Genomic DNA, 25,039 nt, shown 5'->3' on the forward strand with positions numbered 1-25,039 from the left:
CTTTAGCAAAACAAATCGACTACGGTACGAGTCCCAAATCTAACTCCGACTCCACAGCCCTGCTTTAAAATACGATGTGCTTAATAAGACAGGCCTAAATAAAAAATAAAAAAATAAAATAGACCCTTTATGTTGTAAATTATAAAAACACATGGTATGTTAGTTAGAGTTCGATGGAAACATAGAATAAGGCCCGAAAGCAACAACAACTAACTCGGAATAAATCCAAAATTTAACGGAATAAGACCTAAATAGACAAAATAACGCCCAAAACAGTATAATCAGGGTGTGGCCTGAGACGGTTAAGGGACATCTTCTTGGCATCGGCCGTTTTGGTGTCGACGTTTGGGTGCCGTAGTTTAAAATGCCGTTAGGGCCCCGCTGTTTTGGCACTGCATTGGTTGCCTCTGTTTGGGGTTAGGTGCGAGTAATGGGTAGAATAAGAATTTGGTTTACGGTTCAAATTATTAGAGGAGTTAGTGTTGAAGTTATGGGTGGAGTTTGGGGTTAAGTAAAAGGTTTTAAAGGCCTTATTCTTGCAATTTAGGCCTTAATCGGACGAATTTAGGTCTTATTTTGATTTAAACGTTATTACAAGTATTAGGTTTTAGTCCTATTTTGGTTTTATTCCGAACTGTTTTTTATACCGAAGTTGATGTTGTTTCAATTGCTCTCTTATGGCGAAAGCCCCGCTAGATACATGTTGCAATAGTTCCTCTTTCTTTGTTAGCGAAAAGCCAACATTAACCATTGGAACTTCAATACCGGTAGGGGTTACAAATCCAGTCAAATTGCTTAGTGTTTATTCACAGAAAATAGTGATTAGAGTTATTTACAAACATAATCCTTTATTAAAAAAGATAAACCTGAATGGTCATCTTTTATTAAAGAATCATCTCCAAATAGCCTAATTTAACTCCTTCTCCAAATCCCTATTTTTTTAAAAAAAGCTTTAATTTTATCTGTGGATGAGTGTTTTCAATTTGATTCTGCATTGACAATTTTAAACTATTCAAATGTTGGAATATGTCATTTAAATTTTTAACTTTAAATTCCAGAATTGACCAACGCCATAATAAAACCCAATACATTTTCGGTATAAGATCCAAGTGGCCTAAATAACATCCTCATCCGCAGGAAATGAATATAAAACCCCGCCTTATAAGGGCCATGTTTTTTTAAACGGCGGTGTTTGTAGACGCTGTTTTAAAACTGGATTGTTGGTCCGATAGGGGTTTGGGTATGTTATCTATTGGTCCTTTATCGATCTTATTCCGAACTGTCCTTTATTCCGATGTTGATGTTATTTTAATTTTGGTCTTATTGCTGAAATCCACTTTTAGTTGCAAATTCTAAAATAATACAGAATTTTTGTAACATTTTTTCCCATTGTCTCGCGGCGCACCTGGCAACCTTCCGCGGCGCACCGGTTGAGAAACGCTGATTTAGAGGATGACTTGACGCATTGAGCACAGATTATGTAGATTCGTACATATGTAGGGCTGCCATATTTTCAGCACCGAAAAAGAGGACAATTTTTTGCCGACAAATAAAACAAAAGTAGAATTGTTACGTTTGAGTTTGATGATATTTTACATTTCCTACGTAGTTGCAGGCAAAAGTTAAACAGACACAAAAACAACAAATCATTTTTTTTTTCAGATTAAGCCCATGAATACTTTGCGGTTCTCTTAACTTTTGCCAATAAGGAATGATCATTTTTAACGAGATCGTGAAGTTGTTTACACAAAATATCATTAAAATTATATACAACCGCCAAGACAGTATTTTTTTGGAAATAAATGCAACGTCTCGCCTGAAAGTTTTGTTGAAAGTATAAGCAACTAACTCGAAATGAGAAAAAAGAGGACATTTGGGCATTTTTGAGCGTCCTCGGAGGACCATTCACTTTTCTAAAGAAAGAGGACAAATCCTCCTAAAAGAGGACATAGGGTAGGTTGCAGTGTTGTAATGACTTAAGTCAATGAATGACTTGACTTAAGTCTTTTGGGCAAAATAACTTGACTTGACTTAAGTCTTTTGGGCAAATGATTTGACTTGACTTAAGTCATTTGGACAAATGACTTGGGTTAAAATAAATTGTTTTAATTAAGCAATTATTTATGAAAGCGTTATTTATCCCAATCTTTGCACATAAAAGAATTTGCTTGTAATATGCTGCTTTTATGTTATTTTTTACTTGAGTTGATCATAATAATCGGAGGAGTTTGCCGGTTTTCATATTTTAAAGTTTTATTTTTTTGACAAGAGCTGGACTTGAAGTTGGCGTGCTCTAATTGTGACTTGACTGGGTCTTGACTTGGGAAACCGATGACTTGGACTGGGACTTGACTTGTTATTTATTCAAAAAGACTTGACTTGGACTTAAGTTATTTTACGAATGACTTGACTGGGACTTAAGTTATTTCAAAATGACTTGTTTACAACACTGGTAGGTTGTTTTTCCATCTGACATCTGCAGGTGTTTTATGATTTCACACATAATCTTATGTTTTTAAATTTTATATTTTTACTTTGTTAACTTCTATAATTGGCATTTTTTACATGTTTGCTTTTTGTACAGAAACTGATGATGCCTTATAGGCGAAATATATATTTCTGTTAAAATTTAAGAAATGATTTTATGTTTTACCTGTTTTTATAAACAGTTTAAGATTATCTGATACGAAACCAAGAATCTTTATTTTACATTTTATTGTCTTATTCCTTACTACCTAAAGTGTTCCAGCTTATTCCGATGAATTTAGGCCTTATTTCGATGAATAATTTAGGTCCTATTCAGACGATTCTGATCTTATGTTGTACTGGATATATTACTGCGTATTTGGCTGTATGTCGTTGGTCTTAAAACAATAGTTTAATAGATTTTTCTGCTTTAGGTATTGTTGCTCTTTAGGTCTTATTGTGTGTTTCCGGAAAGACACTAATGCAGTATTTCATAAAACAGTGGTAGGCTATGGGTCGCGACCCAAACATGGGTTGCCAAGGGTAAAAAAATTGTTTGCGCAGTGACGATTCAAATCTGCCGAAAACAAGCCTTCCATTGAAGTTGGTTTCATTCCAACGTTGGCTGAATTATTGCATTATACGCATTCACTTATATTTGCTGTAGTGATTTATCAGGCCTATCTTAATGTGGGGCATTTCATAATGTAAATTGCTGACTACTGGCTTACTGCGAGCTTGTGTGGTTTATTAAATCACAAAGGTCGAGTATGGGGAAGAAAGGATGACCAGAGAAGTTAGGTCTGGCCTTGACGAGAGACAGAGTCGGTCTCTATCGAAGACAGCGGACACAACAAGAAGGCGATCATATATACCAGTCATGTTTAAATGGCGGATCGCGATCCGGTTCCGGATCTTTCAGCGTTTTGTGCGGATCTTCTAATGTAGTCCCTTCTCGCGGAATTTTGTGAGATCAGCGAACCGGTTAGCATTACTGGTTACTGTCAATGCATTTTTGCATCTTCCATGCATTGATTTTGGAGATCCAAGTAGCTCACGTGTTTGTTTTTTCAAAATGTACAATGGTCAAGTTCGCAAGTAACAGTTATACATTGCGTAATTTTTTTGTAATTGTAGTAATTTTCCTTTTGTGATTGTTTGTTTGAAAATTTAATTGTTGCGTCATAAATGCAAGTCATGCGACGACTGTTGCTTTTTAGACTCATAAACGACGTAAACGATACTAAAGTAAGTATCAGCAGTTTTTGCTGAACACGTTTAAGGTTTGCCAGCACAAAAAAGTAACTTAAGGATATCTGAATTAAAGGTCTGTGACAGAGCAAAATCTGGTTGCAACGATGCCCTGAAGCAATTTTAAAAGCTTGCAACTGAATGTTTGTGGTACGGGTCAAAAACAATGAAGCACACCGCGGGCCACATATTTTGCTTCCGTGGGCCGCATTTGGAAAAGTAACTTGAGCTACTTAACAAGTAAACGTATTAAACTACGATCATATTCGGTTCAAAAGGCAGAGTTTAAATAGTTTAAAAACTATACTGAATTTTCACCCGATCCGTTAGAAATTAGTGCAGTTCTAAGCAAAAAGGTCTACGGCAATTAGGGTCCTTGAGGTTGTGGCAATGCACTAATTGGACCTTTAGGTAAACTCTCGGCATAGATAAATTGAACCGAATATGAAACAAAAAAGAAATTCTATCAAGGATGTTTATACGCTTATGATAGGTGTAACGCGGCCTGTTTGGGAAGTGGCTAGGTTCCTAGCTACGTCACACGCTGCCTCTGCTTTCAAGGTGTAACACCGATCGTGATCGAAGTATCCACAGAAAATGTAAAACCTCTAACGAATTACTTTATTTTGGGTGAACCAATCACGACAGTTTTAAAACCGTGACCGTATAGCCCACAGTGGCAGCGCAGCAAGCAACACAATTGTCATTAGCACAACGCAGCACTATGATGTCACAACACATGATTCAACTCACCAAAACGTGGAAGGAAAACAACGAAACAGTATCAAGGGTTTGGTTAACAATACTCCAAACTGGAAATAAATCACGAATTCAGTTTAATAAAGTCACTTACGTGGTAACGAAGAATTAGTAAAAAAGCAACATATCTTACCGAGTTATCGACAGTTTCAGGCATTACAGTTCACTGCAATTACAGCCACAATTTACATACATCTGCAGTATACAAATACAGTTACTTTAATAAACTTATCTGATGGTTTACTTTACTTAAACACCTTTAAGTACATTCACCAGTCAACAACAAGCAAAATAACTAAACGAATTTAACTGGAACAGCTTACAACAGAATGACTGAACAAAATCATGAAGAATATCACGATGCGTATGACTGATGAAATTTTGTATTTGTATAAAGATATGCTACGGATTTTTATACTTGCAGCCCTGCTTATCCTTATTCCGATTAGGATTACTACAGATTCGGTGTATTGCGTTCGCTGGGGTGTATAAGTTTCAAGTAAACGTAAAAAGGCCGTACCATTCCGAAAAAGGTTGACAAGCATTGTTTTAGAGTAGCTGTTAGCAGTAATGGGATTCAGCCGGTTCGCAGTTCGCAACATTCTCTGGAACCTGGGGTTGCATGTTGTTCTTGTAACTATAATTTAATTATTTCCCGGAAAATATGACTTTTTGTAACATAACCGGCTAAAATATATGACTTTTGTAATAGAACCGACTGACAAAAAATTTGAATCCCACCACTGGCTACAGGTCTACTACTTAACTGTTGCATTATAAGCAGTTTTGGCGGAAGGAAACCTTTCAATAGAACACGCGGGGTCGAATTGTGTGGAAAGATACGAATTGTGTGGAAGATGCAATAATCGACTGGCGTAATTAGATCAAATACGTGTTTAACGGTTCCAAATCGTTCGCGTGTAGTTAGAACTTTACAAATACTCACAAATAAATAAGCTATACAAGAGTTAGCCGCAAACCATAGTTTTTTACTAATTAAGTAAACAAACACGATATTATTGAGACAAAGTGTCGTTGTTGACCATTTTATTGTTTTCACCCTTTATCGGAGTCAACGTAGTATAGCCGAATGGACTCTTTACATAGCTCTTGGGTGCAGTATGCCACTATAAGAGTTATACAAAGGGGAGTTTTTAACAACTTAAATAACTCTATTAATTGACAACAGGTTCCTTAAATTTCGCTTGAAAAATCGGAAAAATATTTTTCAAGAGACATACTTTTTGCGTGAAAATGTCTCGCAAACTAAAAAATTGGAACACACAATAAAACCTACAAGACAACAATATCTAAAGCAGAGTAATCTCTAATACCATAGAATTAAGATCAACGTCATGATAAAGCTAAATACATAATAATATCCACGACAGATTAAGATCTATTCTAAATCGTCTAACTCTAATTAATATACCTAAACCTATCGGAATAGGTCCTAAATTCATCGTAATAAGGCCTAAATTTTAGACCAAATGGTCAAATTTAGGCCCTAAAAGGTCAAAATAACGCCTGAAACTGTAGGGAACCTGAATAGGACAATCTGGGGCCGGCTTTCTGACACCGGCCGTTTTGGTGTCGACGTTTGGACGCCCTAGTTTGACCGGCGCCGGTAGGACGCCACAGTTTCGGCACCACATTGTTGCCCCTATTTTGGGTTATTAGTGGTCAATAGTAGGGTTAAGGTTAAAATATTAGGGGAGTTAGTGATGCACTTAGGGATGGGGTTAGGTAAAACGTTGTATAGACCTGATTATGTCCATTTAGTTCTTCTTCTGACGATTTACGCCTTATTCCGATTCAGACGTTATTCCGACGACTATTTGGTATTAGTTATATTTTTGGTCTTATTCCTAACTTTTTTTATTCCAATGTTGATGTTGTTCGTATTTCGGTCTTATGGCTGGAATACTTAAAAATATAGTAAAATATAACATTTAATTAACACTTGCGATTGACGTTATGCTTGCATGATTCCTAAAGCCGTCGACAACTGCCTCCGGCCCTTATTTATGTAGTATAAGGTTTGACAACTCATGAACGCTGAAACTCTGTCATTATGTCACACTAGTGCTCGTCGTTTGTAGACTAGTTTTACAGCTTCCTGGTAATGTACATGAAAGGATAATCGGTATTTATAACGTCCTTTTGAAAAGCAATGGAGCTTAGATACCAAAGGGTAAAAATTCTAAAGAGACGATCAAGTCGAGATGAAAGTTTAAAAACAGCCGTTTACAGGTTAGTTTTAAATCGTTTCTGACCCGGCTTTATAAACACATTTTTGATCCGGGATTAATTAGGCTAGATATCAAGTATGCCGACACCTCAGTTAAATAAAACGTGATTTAAAACAGTAAAAAAGGGGTTTTCTCTCTGTTTGCCTTACTTTTATTCTTATGTAATTTATTTAACGATATGTAATTAGTTTTAAATACATGACGCTCCTATAAATCATTCTAGCCATTATTTTGTGTTTTTGATTGAAAATCGACCAAATCAAAGTAAATGTCATTTTCGGCTATGTAGCGCTTTGTACTATTTTTAATGTTGTCGATTCTTCTTGTACTTCCGAAATAATAAAGATTATAGGATCTTGTTTATTTAGTCAAACCGTTAATTATTATTGTAAAAAACGCTGTCTTTCTTCAGCTGTGACACGAGAGTCATTATATACACATAATCACACTATAACATTTAAAAGACTCAAAACATAAGTTTATTTTTTTAAATTGTTGCAGCTTTATATAAAGGTGTTGCATTTCTCATAGGTTCAAAGCGACGGCGATTACATTTTACCAGCCCTTTGGCTCGTTACAAAACTCGAAAACATAGATTTCCAATGTAAAATATATAACTGGAATTGTTATTCGGATGTAGAAACGGTTAATTCTCCACTAGTCGTGCTACAGAGAAAAAAATATTTCCGCCATACTCTCAGATATAACACTGTCCAACAACCGTCATGGAATAAAAAACGTTTGTCGGTTAGCGCAACGTTCCGTGGCGTACCTAGATCGTTTGTAGAGTGGGGCCACGATTTGATGGAAGGAAACCATATAAAGGAAAAATGAAATATACACCATCTACATGGCGTTCATACGCTATTTTCTGCGAAAATTTCACAATTACGTCGTCCTAACTGAATTTAATGTAGAGGCGAATATTTAAAAGAGACCAGGTCATTCGCAGGTATTTTTTGATGTATTTTAGTGTACTGAATAAACGATAAGTAGATGCGATTGCGACTGTAAAAGTTGCAATTTTATTTGTAGGCTAAAAATGCAAGGACGTGTCTGCAGTTCACTTGCTGCTTTTAACACATCTATCTGTTTATTTGACTTCTTTGTCTCAAGTGGCGTTTCCATCATAAAAGCTCAACTTCTACTTTATTATTTGTTCTTTAAAGAAAGCGACAAACTATATCCGCAGCTACAAACCTCCCAAACGTTGTTTAAACCAGTGATTCCCAACATTTTTATCTCTCGCTACCCCTTTTAAATTTTGGAAAACTTGCGCGACCCCCCTGATTTTGGTGCCCGAGTCAATCAGAAACACATTCAAATTGGACTTTCGTAAAGTAACTTGAACTAAAAACATAACGGATTAATCTATAATAAGTGTAAAACTAAAGTGGTCTTAAAAATATATTTTAAAGCGTTAATTTTTTATTTGTATTAATACTATACCTTTTTTCATTTAATTATCTTGGAACTTATAGGATTGTTGTTTCAGAGAGTTTTAAGATTTGTCGCAAAACGGGTTTTGGGGAGTTAAAAAATGGTTTCTGTTTTTATTAGAGATGGGGTTTTGACTAAAGCTATATGCTAGTGCCACATATATTGGTGGTACATTTGAATCTCTGTCAAGACACAGATCCCTTATGTGTTGCACAATGCACGTAAACAGAATGTACACATTTGTCTCGGACTGGGCCACGGTAAAATGAATGTCCACCATAAAAAGTCTATATACCAATAATTGGTTTGTCAAACCTTTCCCAGTTAAATCTAGTATCACAGCGAAACATAGAAATCTCTTTTAGATACAAAAGTCGTAAACGTAGCGAATGCCCACGATTTGTTATTCTTGCTTTTTTCTTGAAAGTAAAGTTTTTTTTTTAAGTCAACTGTCAAATTCCGCTGTTTCTGTGGCCACGAAACGCCAACCCAAGTCTTCCAAAATGTTCTACTCCTCGCCAGAGCCTTTCGATTTTTTGTCGTTGCTTCTCGAAAGTCGAATTCGCGAGTTGGGAAACGTTTATAATCCTATTTTATGTAAACGTAGTTCTATTACTTGTCGTGTACATTTACTGTCCATGCACAAGATGTGATGTCAAATAAACATATTTTCCTGTAAAATGTGTATCCTTTGGCAAAAGAGTTAGGCAAAGAGTTTGTATTTCTTAGTACGTATATAAATTCTAACAGCGCCAACCATTATGCCTAAAACTGAATTTATTTTTGTAAAGCAGTGGTTTCAAACCTAAAGATGGCGACGTCATGATTTTTTTAGAGTTTTGCAGGTCTCAGTAATTATGTTTGGAAACGATTTTTTTTTTAACTTTTTTTTTCAGGCCATATTTATAAAAGCAAATATAGAAATAATGAATATAAAGATGAGAAGCTGTTTTACGAGTACAAGGTAGGGGAAATTGCACATCCTATCTAAAACTAATTCATTTGACTGAACGATTTAAGTCAAGTCTGCTTAATTGTTCAAAAACTTAACCCCATGTGAAATTATAAAAAAAATTGCGATTTAAGAATAATATATGTCGATTTTTATTAGGTTTGTTTTAGGTTTTATGATGGGAATCATTGTTGGCTATTTCGCCCTGGACCTCACTGACTCAAAGTGGCCCAAACCAAAAACTGCTCGGGTGTGCCGCGACGGAAGTACAACAACTCTACAAGACCAAAAAAAGCTGATATTCATAGGTAAGTCAAAGACTTCGTTTTCAGAAAAAACGGATACATGTAGATTTAAACATACAAAATCAATTCATGATAAAGGGAATATACTTTTTATCGAACACATTGGGCAACCTGTAAACTGGCAACACCGTTTTAACCCTAACTCTTTTATTATTATTATTCTTGGCGCAGGATCGGATGCATGGGTTTTCTTGGAAGAAAATAAAATCATAATGTCAAAAAATATATATATAAATTAACCTATAGAAGAGAACTTGACGGATTGGGCACACCAAAAGAGTAATATTATTGGGTTCACAGCGAAATGGCTGCACCAAAATTACGTAAAAAAAGAAGTGTGCATTGCGTTTATCTTATTAAAAGCCAGATAGAGGTGTCATCACGAAACAATGGTCAGATTACAAAGACGTTATAGATTTAGGTAAGCAGCTAAATATTGCAATAACTACCGACATAAAATGGATGTTACTTACGATACAATGGTCAGATTGAAAAAACTTTATAGATTTGCGCATCAGAAAAAAATAACATTAAGTAGAATACTTAATAATTGCTAGAAAATGCATTTTGTCAGGAGAAATGCATTTTGTAGGATTCTACACAGCGCTAGGCTGTGAACTCAAAGAAAATATGAACTTTTTACCACTCATAAACTTAACTGAAAATCTTTTCTGGTCGTCAGGTCCTTCAGTAGTTCCAATTTGGCGCTGTTTAGAAATACTACAGCCTTTGAATAAACAAGTAAATTTCATGTGTTTGTTGACACAAAAACAGGCAGTGAATAATAAAATAATGTGTTTTAAATGTGTTTACAAAAGGTATGATGTCCACCAAACAACAACTACGAAACCGAGCCTTGGCGTCTTTACTAACATGGGCAAAACGTATTAAAGGTGCAGATATTGAAATTTTTGCGGAAACTGAAGACGAAAATGACCCACGAAGGGATTTATTTATAGAAAAACTCAATAAAAAAGTAAAAATTATTCAACTCCCTGGCGTAAAAGACGATGTGTATCCATCACAAAAAAAAAGTTTCTCAATGCTGAAGTACATGCATGACGTTAAGCTAAACAAGTAGGTAGTTTAGTTGAAGAATCTATCATAATCGCTTATTCATCGATTTTAATACCAAATTTTTGTTTAGTACAATGGTTCGCAACCTGGGGGTTGTATTTGATAAAGAAAAACTTCATAAGAAATAAGCAATATTAACTAAAAGTTAAGCAGTATAGAAAGAGCAAATGCAACCTTCAACTCTAGTAGTATTTGATGTTTATGTGACTTTCGCTGCAGTGAACCAGTAGTGTTTATGGCACCACAGTTAAACTTTTTAATTGATGAATCAAGCGTATCTTTAGTCAAACAATGTTTAATGAAAAAGAATGGACACTAAAACAGTAACTTTAGCTTGTTGTGCATACCCAAATACGGACATTACAGCCAAATTTTGATACAAACCGTCTAGATATTTTCCCAATTTGAATTTGGCCGATTTTGAAATGTTTTTTTTTACTCTTTTTTTTTTACTGGTTTATGGATAATACGCTTTAATTGGGGGGTCGCGCAAGTTAAGGGGTCAGGAGAACAAAAAGGTTGGGAACCACTAGTTTAGCATTAAATTATATTAATCAGTACCACAGAGTTGAATCGTTTTTTTCGAGCTGTTAACCACGAAAATAAAATGTTAAACGGACTTATAAAATGTTTTTCTTTAAATAAGGCCAAATCCCGAAGGAACCCATACTTTATGCTAGCTGTTTACGTTTAGCATATTTTAAATAAGCTACGATGCTTGGAGTTTGTTGTTGAAGATTTGACTGGTTCGTTCGATTGGATGATGATGCTTACATAGACGTACACAAACTTGTTGGATTGTTGGCTGGAGTAAATTCGTCTGCGATGTGGTATATTGGAAATGCCGGGTATGGAAAGGAAAAACAAGACTTTATTTTACATGGAGAAAACTATTGCATGGTAACGTAAATACAAATTAAGAGTTTTTATATATTTTTCTAAGGATCATGAGAATTTAAATTTACGATGACTAAGAATTTAATTTGATTTTTAGCAGTCGTATCGTTATAAGATGTTACCCTTATTGTGAGTAAGCATTTAGTTAACTCATTTCAGACACCATTAGCGGAAACAGCATAGGGTCGACCAGCGATTTGTTTTTTTTAAAAAAACTTTTTAATGTAGGCTAGATGCGTTTTTAACTGCGCCAAATGCAAAAAACACATAATGTTTATGAAGTTATGAAATTACTATACCTATTTACCGAACGTGCGCCACGTAGTGCATTTCTAAGGCAATAAAACAACATTTTTCTGTTGCTTGAGATACCAAGCTAGCCGACTGATGGCCACATTGCATTCCATAAATTGTCGCCGCCAAAGATTTACCAGGGTTACGTGTTTGCTTCAATATCACGCAAGTCGAATAATAACTGCTACACCATGGGCCATATCCTTAAAATACTATACCTGGAAAAATACTAGAAACAAGCGTTTCTCAACTGATAAATAATTGGTCATCTGACCTGGGTAAAGCCGCCAGTTTGGATTTTCAAAATGGCCGTCATGGTCATATGATGTGTCTGTATATTATATTATGTTCTGCTTGATGCGACTTAGCTATGGAACAGCAAAACACGATAATATGTCCAAGAATGTAAGCATTAACTTCATCCACTTCACTTAAGGGTGGCTCTGGTGTGGTGATGTCCCGTGGCCTACTACGAAAAATTGGACCAAATTTGTCAAAATGTTTTGGTATGTTATATACATCCCACGAAGACGTGGAGTTAGGAAGATGCGTTGCAAGGATCGCCGGCGTCAAGTGTAGTGAAGCGTGGCAATCAACAAGAATATTTTACCAGAACTATCAACACCTAACCTACGCTCAAAATATACACGAAATTTCTTCTAATACAATCGGTAAATGCAATCTTTTTGTTCGCCGTCTTAAAAATCCAATATATTGGACAATTTTACTTGATTATATTATTTCCTATCATCGCCTACAGCCCTGCAATCATTCATGGTTTTAATTTGCTTATTATTTTAAAATAAATGAAGTGATAAACGTAATATAAATCAATTACAGACTCTGGAATAATTTTCCACGCCAACAAGGAACCACAATATCAAATAAGGTTTCACATTACGATCCTTAAGCGTAAAATGTCGTGGTTAATTCATAAAATTGCCAAATTGGAAAGGAACTCATTGGACGAGAAAAAGTTTGGATGGACAAAGGTATTGCCTAATTTAATCGAAGATTGGTAAATGTGAGCAACCGTAAATCATTTGGACTAGACCAGCGTTTCTCAACCTTTTTCTCCCCGTGGACCCTTCAATTAACCGCTATTTAAAACTTAACTCCCCCCCTTAGAAAATTAGCAGCTGGAAATATACCTATACATATATGTCGATAAAAAAAACGTTTCACATTTAAAATATAAGCTTTTGATTCGCTATATTAATAACAAAGAGAGAACAAATAGTAGCTACCTTGTGACGAAATAATTAGAACATATACACCCAAGTCATAAGTTTTTTCTCCTTGCGAAAAACACATGTAGCCTTCTCAAACATTGGACAACTAGATTTTGTTTTACATTTTAAAAATTAGATTGGAAATAAAATTAAAGCATTTCAGTTTTTCCAAATTAGATTTAAATTAGAATTAGATCATTTACGTTTTCTCGAATTATATCATAATTAGAATTAGTGATTTTTTTTAAATCAGAATATAAACTAGAATTTAAACTAGAAATTTATCTAATTATTCACAATTAATTTAATTTAAAACGCAATTTATTCCCATATGAATGTAAATGGCAAATATTTCTGTGATTTTTTTTTTTTGTTTAAATTTTCCATAACGTGACGACATATTTCATATGCCCGCGTAAACTTCCTATTTTCGATCGAACTAATGCGCAAATGTGCAACATTGGTTTATAATATTTCTAGAAATTTGACTAAACAAACCGCTATCCCATGGTCACATAGTAATTGTTAAAGCTGCTAAAAAAATGCTATTTGAGTAGAGCAGTTATACTTTTGATGCTGTGTTTATATTTAAAAGCAATAATCATTCGCGCATATCGCAAAAAATGTAGTTGCAGTCTACCGGTATTAAAAGGTTTAAAATACGACAAGGCCTCCAATCTGCCTGTTGGCTGTTACTTGTCACTAATGACAACTTAAATGTCTTGTTTTCAGGCAACTGAACCATCTGAAGTTTTGTCTTGGAATTCCATGGTAGACACGGTTATTTTTAAGTCAGAAAAGAGAAATTTGGTTCGAGAAATGCATCAAGCCGATAAGATATTGTTGACTGAGGCCAAAAACAAGGGGATTTCTCTTTTTAAGTCAGAAGTTGTCAAGAGGAATCTTAAACTGGTTGGTGCCTCTCTTATCCAAGCTTACATGACAATTGACCCTAATGGAAGTATTTTCTATTACGTTCATAATTTGTTACAAATAAAACTAAAAACAACGACGAAGAAAAAAGTCAACAAAAAACTCAAACAATTCTTGGTTGTAAAACAACAATTTACCAGAAACTGTGTTTTTATGGATGAAACTTCCTTACTCTCAGAACAAAACGTTTCAAGTATGCTTAGGTTGGGCGGTTTAGTTCTGCCACACAAGCCACGAGTCAACTTCGTAATGGCTTTAAGTGGGCGACCAACTTCACTGAAAAGGTTCTTACACAACTTTGAAAGTGTTTTTTTATCACGTGATGAAAATGTGAATCTCTATATTGCTTACTTTCCGGATTTAGCAACATCGGGTTCAGAAAAACTTACTGTTAACCGTGTTACTAACATATTACAAACCTTACAAATATTGTACCCAAAATCAATAATAAAGGTAATTCGCATGACGCAAAAATCTTTTTCTCGTGGTATGGGTTTACAGAAAAGTGCATCTTACGTGACGAATATGAATGAAATATTATTCTTTTGTGACGTTGATTTGGTGTTTTCGTACGAAATTTTAAAAAGGATACGTGAAAATACTATACAAGGAACACAGGTGTATTATCCCACATTTTTTAGTCAATATGACCCTGGTAAAGTTTATCAAAATGGAATGAAACCAAAATCACACTTCAGTTTTGCGGAAAGAGATGGATTTTGGAGACATTTCAGTTATGGAATGCTATCTATGTTTAACAGCGACTTCATGAAGATCAACGGGTTCGATTTGTCAATAGTCGGATGGGGCTTAGAAGATTTACATCTGGTAAGTGCGACTATAAAACATTATAATATCTTGAACTTGCAATATTTAAGTCTATTTCTTTCTAAAAATGCACGTGTTTTTACCTGGTTTGTACCGCTTCGTTAATCATTTTTCTCGAGAGTTATAATTACAAGAAAAGGAACCTTGGTATTTTACAGGAAGATGTTTTGAGACCGAACGCATTTAGTTAAAATATTAAAAGACTTTAAACAACGTTATAACTTCTTCGTATTGTTTACAGGCCGACCAGATTTTACACAAAAGCAACCTACAAATCTTTAAAAGTCCTGAACCGGCCGAAGTTCACGTGTATCATGACAAATTCTGTAGCACATCTTTGCCTGATCAACAATTTAAAGATTGTCGTAACTCACGGGCATCACACTTCGGCCCAAACACTCTTTTATACCAAGTGTGGAAAAACAAGGTTTTAAGATCAAATTAGGAAAACGTAAGATATAAAGAAACGATCTGTTCATAATATAGGGTACAATGTTTTCATGTATATCTGTTTTTGTTTATGGTTGTTATTCTTCGTATTCGAAATACATTATGTTTCCTGATCAAATGAACACTTTCCATGCAGAGGAAGAACGAGGAGGATAGTTTTAACCAGCTTTCATTATAAACGCAGAAACGAGCATATTGAATACAGTGGCGTATAATTATTGGATACTATACAGTAATTACAACTTATTATTATTTATCTATTCTAGGGCGATTACGCAAAAGTGTGGAAAATCCACATAAGCGTGCGTTGTTAAATTTTCATTATATTACAAATTAAATAATGTAAAAATGATTAAGCTACAGTTCAACTAGATTGTTCACAAAAATGATAAAGTTTACTGTTTAAGCTTGTATTGACCAGTGGTGGCCAACCAATCAGAGATCAAGTTGCATACCTTAATTTAACTTTATGAGCAAAACCACATACACAAGCAAATTCGCGACGACTTAGGCGTGTCAAATTCTTATTGCTGTGTTGACACGGGATTTTTGCCGTACGAGCCTAAAGCTAAGTCAGCTTTATTTACACAGAACGTGCAAAACAATTTGAGCTATAGCCGAAATAAAAGTTAGATAAAAGTTAGGTAAAAGGTCTTGCGGACCGCACCAGGTGGACCCGCGGGCCACATGTTTGACACGCGATTGAAAAAATACTTTTACTTAGTTTTAATAAGGCAAAACGTTTCTCAACAGAGTAGTGGCGCATTGGACACATTTAAAGATAAGCATTATCGACTTCACAACTCAATGTCTGCACTGAAATCATCTAAAAGTTCAAACGAAATAAATATCAGGAACAAAGTTTCGCGACAGCGCAACCTCTAGTGCAGGGGTTCTTACCCTTTTTTGTATGTTTTACCCTATTAACAAAGATAAATATCAGATTTACACCCAATATATAAAATGGCGCTCATTCATTAAACTTACTTTTACAGAATATATTAATCGGTAAAAGAATTTTTTTCCACTAAAACGCCTTATTCACTGGGCTAAAAAGATCAACAATAAACTAACAGGGCCAGTTAATTAGGTCGTATCCAGTGACAAATAGTAGGTAATGACATGTATAGCCAGCACTGTCATTTCAAAAGGTGTACTCTAAGCCTTACACTAAACAGTTATCGCTACAAATTAATAAAGTACGGGTACCTACAACCCGCTATCGTTGAACTTTCTAGGCCTTCCTGCACAGAAACGACTCTACCGCAGGGGTGGGCAACATACGGCCCACGGGCCCTCGACCTATTTAACAAACTGAGCACGAGGCCATTCCTTATATTTTTTGGCTTTCAACTAAGTAAAAGCAAAATTGTTTGGCGCTTTGTGCAAATCTTGTTCCTACATCGAACGTAACATGTAGTTTAAACCAGGGAGTCGAACCGTTTGACTTTTCCGGTTCAGGTTCGGTTCGGGTTCAAAGATTTTTTCGGAATCCGGTTTAGTTCCGGTTTCGGTTTTGAGCAATTTAAAAGTTCCGGTTCAGCTCCGGTTCGACCATCGTTATTTCAAAACCGGTTCATAACTTTCCGGTTCGGATACAATATAATTCGCGTTAAATTTCAAAATGTTGGTCGATAAATGTAGAGATTAATCTTTGAATTGTGAGTCATTTAATCTTAGTTACGAGACGTATTAAAAAAAAACAGCAACTCATTATTGAAATATCTAAAAATAAAAAATATACGTTTTATTTATTCAATATTCATATATTTTTCATAAAACTTCGAACATGGCGTAACTTGACTCTGTAAAATAGTAATTGTGACGTCATGCTGGAGCGAACCGCTTTTGTTTACAGGTTCGGGTTCGGTTAAGGTTCATGTACTTTCAAAATATTCGGTTCAGTTCCGGTTCGGCTCCTTAAAATCTTACAAAACCCGGTTCAGGTTCGGTTACGGTTCGTACAAAATTGACCCAAAACCGGTTCATAAAGTTCCGGTTCGGTTCCGGTTCGACTCCCTGGTTTAAACCCCTTTCCAGCAACAAAATAGCATACCCTATAGCGTTATCCCTGATCAACAGTCGTTGCGGTTGTTATAAAAAAATGCATAAAGTTTACGCAGTTTAAATTTAACGGCCCGCAGAGACCTTTCTGAGTTTGGTCTTGGCCCGCGACTAGAAAAAGTTGCCCACCTCTGCTCTACAGCCTGTATTCCGCCAATTTAGGTACGGTAACTAAAATAACATGAATATTGAGCAATACACTTATAGGGGTGTCGTATAATTCATTTACTCGCAATACATGGTTGAAAATGTTCCACCATGCGCTATTCCACCTTTACAATTTCCAGTCTGCGGCCATATCCACCCGATCCGTTAGAAATTAGTGCATTTCTAAGCAAAAAGGTCTACGACAATTAGGGCTACCAATGGCAGAAAAGTCTAGACTTTTAGACCTTGAGGTCCTGGCAATGCACTAATTTGGACCTTTAGGTAAACTCCCGGCGTGAATAAATTAAAAATATTCGTTGAACATTCACAAAAGATTACAAAAAGTGTGAGATGGCATTAATAACACTTGACCCACCCCAACCCAAACGCTAACCCGAACCCGAACCCAAATAATGTGCGTTAATGTAATAATTATTTGAATGCTCGTGAAAAAGCCCAAACTCAGGTGGGCATAAGATAGTTTCTCGTCTATGGTACCATAGGAGTGTTACGTCACAAATTGAGGTATTGGAGCCTAAAGCTTTTGTGTAATTATTGATTCAATGCACATTATTGTGGTTAGGGTGCTGGTTAGCGTTTGGGTTTAAGTTGGTCAAGTATTACTAAACTTAATCTTTTGAAGCACATTGTTAAGTCAAATTAGTGCATTTAGTAGACCTTTTTGCTTAGAAATGCACTAATTTCTAACGGATCGGGTGCCATATCAGTTGTAAAATTTGTTACTGCGCATGCGCATGTCGGACTCAGGACTCTGGTAGTTTTACGTGGTCTTACTCGATTCCCGAGTCCGATTCCAGCAAAACAAACCGACTCCTCGAGTCGCGAGTCCGACTCCGCAGCCCTGATCTGAAACATAGGAAAGTAGGCTAACAATACCCGTAAACTGATGTTATTTTAATTGATATCTCATTTACTCCCTAAAACGAGAAAATTTACCCCAGGTTATAAAAGGCTGCACTAGTCTAGTGCATTTTGTAAACTGTTTTGAACAATTTTAACCTTACGTGTAAACTTTGACCAAGATTAAGTTTTGATGAGTCACAAAAACTGTGATAAACTTTAAAATTATAAAGATATATTTTTTATTTGAACAACGGATCAGTAGCCACTTTAACCCAAATCCTAGTTTACAAAGAAACAAACAAATAAACGACAACAATAAGTAGCCTATTGTGGACATCAAAGTCTCTATAGAAATCACAAGTTGCGCAGCTAACTCGCTCTTAGTTATGGCGACATGGACGCCATCTTGTTTCCCAAATAACAATAGACGCTTATGGCAGAAAAGCAAAAAATCGCAATTTATTAACGATTTTGACCAATTAAAAACATTTGGATGAGTGGCAATAATTAATACTAGTCAAACTAAACATTTTAAATCAAAATAAATATAATTTGCCTAAAAAAGGCCTAAATATACTCGATATTAGCGTGTCGTGTCAGGATCATGATTTGTCGTCCTCAATACTTTGGTTAACCATGCACACGAAAATATGAGAAACTAATGTAAAGTGTAATGAAAATAAAGAAAATGTTTGATAGGTTGAACAAAAACTTAAATTTTTAAGTAACTGTTCCTATTTAAAGCCTGCATTAAGGAGACCTAATACATTAAAAGGCAGTGCTGTCCATTGGAATAGATTTAATTATTGGTTGGTTGAGGGATAAGAGCTTTGTGTGTGTTGTAAGCAAACTTTTATTTTCCATCTTTTTACAGCGGAATTAAAAAGTCAATGGATTTACAACTTGATAATAGTGTGATAGAAACAATATTTTTTATGAAATTTCTCTAAAAATGAAACAATTTTGAAAACTGAATTTATGGACGACATATCTCTGAAGGTTAATCGCACAGTGTCTTCTGTTTCTAGTCAACCTTTGCAGCATATTTTTCTGTCTAACAAGACTTATTTAGTTATTGGCATAAGCTTGCTTCAAAGTGTAAACAGAGTGGAATTTGCACAGCACAACACTCCTAAATTACAGAGGGTGTGGCCAAGCTGAAGTTATATATTGTGGGTTTACCTTGCCAACTATGCTTGTTGTCAACAAAGTCTATTACAACCAATTTTATCCCACACCAGTTCTGTAGTCATTTGGTTTCCCCTTCTTTAGTTTGTTTGTTTTTACTATTTGTGAAAGAATAGAATTTATAGTAAAATAAACCAAATAAATTGTTTTTTCTTTTTAACAGTCTTTGGTAAGTGCTTTTATATTGGCAAGTTTTAATCTTCAACTAAAATAAATTACAAAATCACAATAATTGCAAACATTTGTTATAATTTCACATAAACACACACTTTTATTAAAAATGAATTTTCAAGAATGTAAATAAACACCAAAAATCAAACTTAAGGAAGTTTACTTTTCATGTTTACAGTGTAGCTTAAAAACAATGTTGAACAATTTTTTGTTAAATTATAATTTCCTTTAAAACATCCTCTTGATGCAGTAAAGTTATCTTGCAAATCTTAGAGCAGGGAGTCCAGTAACAGCAGGATTTTAAATATTTTTACTATTTTGTTAAAAACAGGCGTACATCTGCTGTAAGACAATGTGCTAAGTTTTATTTTAAACATATTCAAACATTTTGTTAGCGATTCATAGGAAAACTACAAAAATAATTGACCACTTTAATTTTCCGATGATTGCATTATTTTCATGATTAATTTTCCAACTCATTTAAGTAATTTCTTAGCCGGGTAAATAACCAAAACTGTACATATTGGCTATTAGCCTGGCACACTGCAGTAGGCATACACTATAATCCTACCACAGTTATGCAATTAAACGCAATTTGGGTTAAGATGTGAGTTTGGGTGTAGGTGGGTCAAATATTATTTATTTAATTATAATACCTGACCCACCCTAATCCAAAGAACGTTTCTTGTGGTAGGATTCCAGACCAATGCCCCATTATGCATTTACCTACTTAGTAATCCGGGTAAATAGCGTCTTACCTAACTAAAATGCCTAAACCTATAGTTGCTATTTTTTCGTTTCAATGCCAATCTAACCAAATTAATGCGATATAACACACAAATCTAACATATTTTAACTTAAATCGGTGCACTATACATATACGTTTGTATATTGCGTCGTTACAATTTACAAAATTGCCCAAAAAAATTAAAAACAACGATTTTTAATTTTGCTCCCATAAGAGCCCATTATAAATTTAGGCAATTTGGGAAACATTTGAGCGCGCATGAATCTGAGTTGCACAACTTGTATTATTTCTATGGACTTTGGTGGACATTACCTTAGTAGCAGAGAATAAAATATACACAATATTAAGCTTTTTTGATAGTAAACAATGTACATGATTTACTGCTAAATAACTACAGCTAAAACAGAGTTTAACGAGTGCCGATCTCAATGCGCTTTTTCTAATTTAGGTGCCTTTAGCTACAGTGTTTATACATTTTTCCCAACATTTTTGTTGTCGCGACACAGTAGCGTAGCCAGCCGAAAATTTTGGGAGGGCAAAACTTTTTTGTTTAGCTTTTGGCATTGTATCAACTGCCGTAACAAACACAAACTAGACGGGGGTGCGGTTGTTGTATATTTTGTCAGGGGGTATATTTTCAGGACTTAGTGTTTATTTTCAATTTTTACTTTATTTTATTATAAATAAATTTTCGGCCCATATAATAACGGCAAAAACAAGATATGTCCCGAAAATAAATTTTCGGCCCATATAATTCATTCTATCTGCAAACATTTCTTTTAATAATCTACATTTATACTTGGCATGCAAACCTAAAATGCATGTTCAATGCAGAGACTTAAGGAATGGCATATACATTTCATTGGAACACAGTTTGGTGATTCATTCTTGATCCTGCTCCAAACTGAATTGTTGACTCCAACCATGGTCGCAGCTCCATCACTGTTGCGGCCTTAAACCTTATGTCCTAAATTATTTAATTCTAATAGAAAACTTAACTAGCTAATTCTGCCTATTTATTTAAGGACATGAACCGCCGAGTTCGTGTTGTTCTTCGTAACTAATCTTCTCAAAGCTCTTAATAAAACACAAGCCACTCAACTCTACTTAAATATATTACATGCATAAACGTTATTTTACATAGTTATTTTGTTATAAATTTAACCTACACACAACACGACATGCTAATACAAGTAGTATACTTAACCGACGGCACTTCGACAACAAGCAACTGACCAACGTTGACTTACGACTGGCGAATACATATTATAGCACGAAATGTTTTATAGACGGCAGGCACATGTAGGCTACTAAGCACTCAATCAAATCCATATAAGCATGCGACAGCAAATGGCTTGATGAGCCTGACATACTAAAATAGAGCGCCATATGCTTATAATTCGCGACAGCAGTTAATCGCTAGCTGTTCACTAACAGCCGGCAAGCAACTGCAATACCGATTAAGATGTGACGAAACTTCTGGATGCTGGAGTTTGTAAGGACGCAAGCACTTATCTAAACCCTTAGTACAGGGATTCCCAACCTGTGGTACGCGTACCACTAGTTTTTCAGGTGGTACGCGAGTAGCTTCCGTTTTTTTCACAATTCGTATTTTGTTAATATGTTTATCTGATTTTGTTTACATAAAAAAAATTCCCCTAAAGCCTTTTCTTATTGTTATGTAACTATTCCTGTTGTTTCGAAACCGTGCGATCTTTAAAATACAGGCTATGCCAAACGTCGACAAGGAGAGCAGTTGTTATGTAAAGCCGTACAACGCTGTGGGACAGTGGGCGTTAATTATGTCAAATCATTGCTCTTGATAGATATCATCTACTGTTTTATAGCTTAAGCTACAAATAGCGTTGAATAATGCGAGTTGTAAGCTAAAAAAAGATAAAAATATGATTCGATCAAGTCAGTTGTTCTGCAAGAAGTGGTACACGTGACCGTACAGAGCATCCAAGTGGTACGAGTTGGCAAAAAGGTTGGGAACCCCTGCCTTAGTATAATACAGTAGCCGACCCGCATGTGACCAGTATTATGTGCGTCACGACGTAAGCGTGACGTAACAATCACTTGCAAACCCTATACAATTTTTTAGAGTTTGACCAAACAATGTTATTTCCTCTACTATTTTTTTAAACAAACATTGCGCCGTTGTGTCGACAACAGGAACAAGAGACATAAAAGCTGTTTGGATTCTTGCCTGTTTTTCGCAGTAATATCGCACAACTATGCAAAGGTGCTTTTGCACTGCTATATCTGTAGACTCATCCACAAGCAAAACATACTTTTTTCCTAGCAGGTAATTTTTAAGTTCTGTGTTAAGTGATTTTGAAATACCGTAATATTTTTGATGATTGCAGTGCATTTGGTTCAATGCAGGTTTATATTTCCAAGAATACTTTTTTCACCATGATACTTCACCAATCTGATCAACTAAACTAATAGATGTATGACACGCTATTGTTAAACTTAAATCAATTTCTGCTATTTTTTCTGAATCAGAGGCTTTATGGAAAACTTTTGTAAGAGAACTTCGGGAGGAGTTTGGTATTTTATTTAGGTGTTTCTTGTTTTTTTCATGTGTAGAAATGTTGCTAAGCTTTGGCAGTATATTCACTTTGCACATTACACAGTATCCACTTTGCCCGTCATCTGCACATTTTAACCACGTGTAAGGTTTTTCCCAAGCTTTATTGTATTTTCGTCCACCTTCATAACTATTCTTCCACTTAGGCATTGTAAAAGGATAAAAGTATGAATCTAAAACACATTGACACCAGCTGCAGTTACAGTAAATACTTGCAGTCAACTTGGATAACCACAAGAATAAATGGCGCTTGTCTCGAATTTTACCACAACGCAATTATTTGGGTTAGGGTGGGTTAAGCAATATTATTAAATAAAGAATATATAAATACTTGACCCACCCACACCCAAACTCTAACTCGCGTCCTAACTCAATATGATGCGTGATTTAATAATTGTTTCAACGCTGTGGTAGGATTTTAGACCAACGCCGGTTCGGTTAATATAATCTATTATATATTTTGAAGAGTAAATTAAAAAAAGCCAAATTTAAGGCCATATCTAGAAAAGGGCCAAATGTATAATTTCTAAGGCCAACAGACTTTAAAAAAGGCCAATCTGGCAACCCTGGGCGTTGGTGTGATCGCTACAACTACATCGTTTGTGACGTAACAGTGCATGGCAGTTAAAGGTGTGGCATGTCTGTGATCGACTGTTGTGGAACTCCTCATAAAAGCTAAAAAACAAATTATATAAGAGTAAAATATTTACAAATTTTTTTTGGTGGGGGCCATAGCCCGTGAGCCCCCCTGGCTACGCTTATGTCGCGACACCCTTTTTTATTTTTCAAAAGCATACCGCGAACTCCTAATTTTGGTTTATTACACCTAAACTAGATTATAATCATCAATTTGAGAAAATCGTCACATTTCTAGACGTTTCTAAATTTGGCAAGAACGTCCCCAATATGCCCAAAGCATTCACAAGAAACTATAGTTGCAGTTTAAGGTTTACTTGTGTCGTAACGACTTTTTTTTTTTTTTTAATAAGATATATAATATTAATATATGTTATAAAAAGGTTATTATAGACATTTTTTTGTTTAAATATTTGATCTCTTTTTCTCTGAATTCTTTAAGAAGTTAAAACGTTGTATAAAGAATAGAACTGTGTATAAATCAGGGATTCATAACCTTTTTTACACCGTGGCCCCCTTTGAAAATTTTGAGAAATCAATGCCCCCCCCCAATTATTTCAACGTTTTTAAAGAAACGTCATTTTAATTAAAACATGTTTTTTAAAGATAACCGGTAGTTAGAATGATGAAATGATATAACTACCACACAGATAACTTTTATCATACTTTCTTATTTTAGCAGTGGTGGCCATTGCGCAAATTTTAAAATATTAATATTAATGAATCTAAACGTAAAACAAAGAAAGTTAACTCAAGATCAAGAAGTACCTTAAAATTGCTATAATAAATAATGGTATAGGGCAATAGGCTATACAGTTATAGGGGTTGTAATAGGCGTTTTAAGCGATCGAGTATTTATACCGTTCCTATTTATATTATAGCGGGGCGCGTACCTAGGTTGGGAACAACTGTGCAACATAAACAAGCAGTTGTTACTCGTAAATTTATGATTGGTCAGGAATATGTGACTTTAAAAGCAAACTCATTCCTATAGTTACTATTTATTAGAACCAGGGCCGGATTAAGGGTACTGTAGGCCTAAGGCTATTTACCAGGGAAGGGCCTAATTTTGCAAACGAAGCTACAAAAAGTAGTAAAAACAAATACATTAAAAATTTAAATTATTTACTGCAAAATAACACAAACATACTATAAAAACATGTAATTAAGTGTCCTAGACCAGTGCTTTTCAACCGGGTGTATCGTACACCCCAGGGTGTACCATAATTTTTAAAGGGTGTACCACTTTGATGGGGGTGTATAGGGGTGTACCAGATAACGCATGACAATAGGCCAATGACTCGCTATATCTGATAGGAGTTGCGTTGCTTTGCAGCCTCTTACTGACAATTGTGAGGTAATATTCCTATTATCTTATATTACTGTGCGACCAGTTTTACCTGCAGTAGCCTGTTGTTTTGACGTGACTTTATGGCTATTCGACATGATGTTAAAGTAAGTATATCTGCAGTTTTTGCTGTACACGTTT

The 25,039-nt window shown here is 35.2% G+C and overlaps 1 protein-coding gene across 1 annotated transcript; it reads left to right on the forward strand.

Moving 5' to 3' along the window:
• Window positions 1-6,565: 6,565 nt before the first annotated feature.
• Window positions 6,566-15,248, forward strand: LOC146164257 (chondroitin sulfate synthase 1-like). The gene is made up of 8 exons (XM_083382022.1): window positions 6,566-6,729; window positions 9,280-9,428; window positions 10,244-10,502; window positions 11,240-11,402; window positions 12,130-12,364; window positions 12,534-12,685; window positions 13,658-14,686; window positions 14,928-15,248. Exons 1-8 carry the CDS (start codon window positions 6,650-6,652, stop codon window positions 15,129-15,131), a joined length of 2,271 nt encoding a protein of 756 aa, XP_083238148.1. The 5' UTR covers window positions 6,566-6,649; the 3' UTR covers window positions 15,132-15,248.
• Window positions 15,249-25,039: the final 9,791 nt, after the last annotated feature.

The sequence above is a fragment of the Ascidiella aspersa genome, chromosome 2 (genome assembly GCF_963924565.1).
Source record: "Ascidiella aspersa chromosome 2, kaAscAspe10.2, whole genome shotgun sequence".
In the NCBI taxonomy this organism is placed as follows: Eukaryota; Metazoa; Chordata; class Ascidiacea; order Phlebobranchia; family Ascidiidae; genus Ascidiella; species Ascidiella aspersa.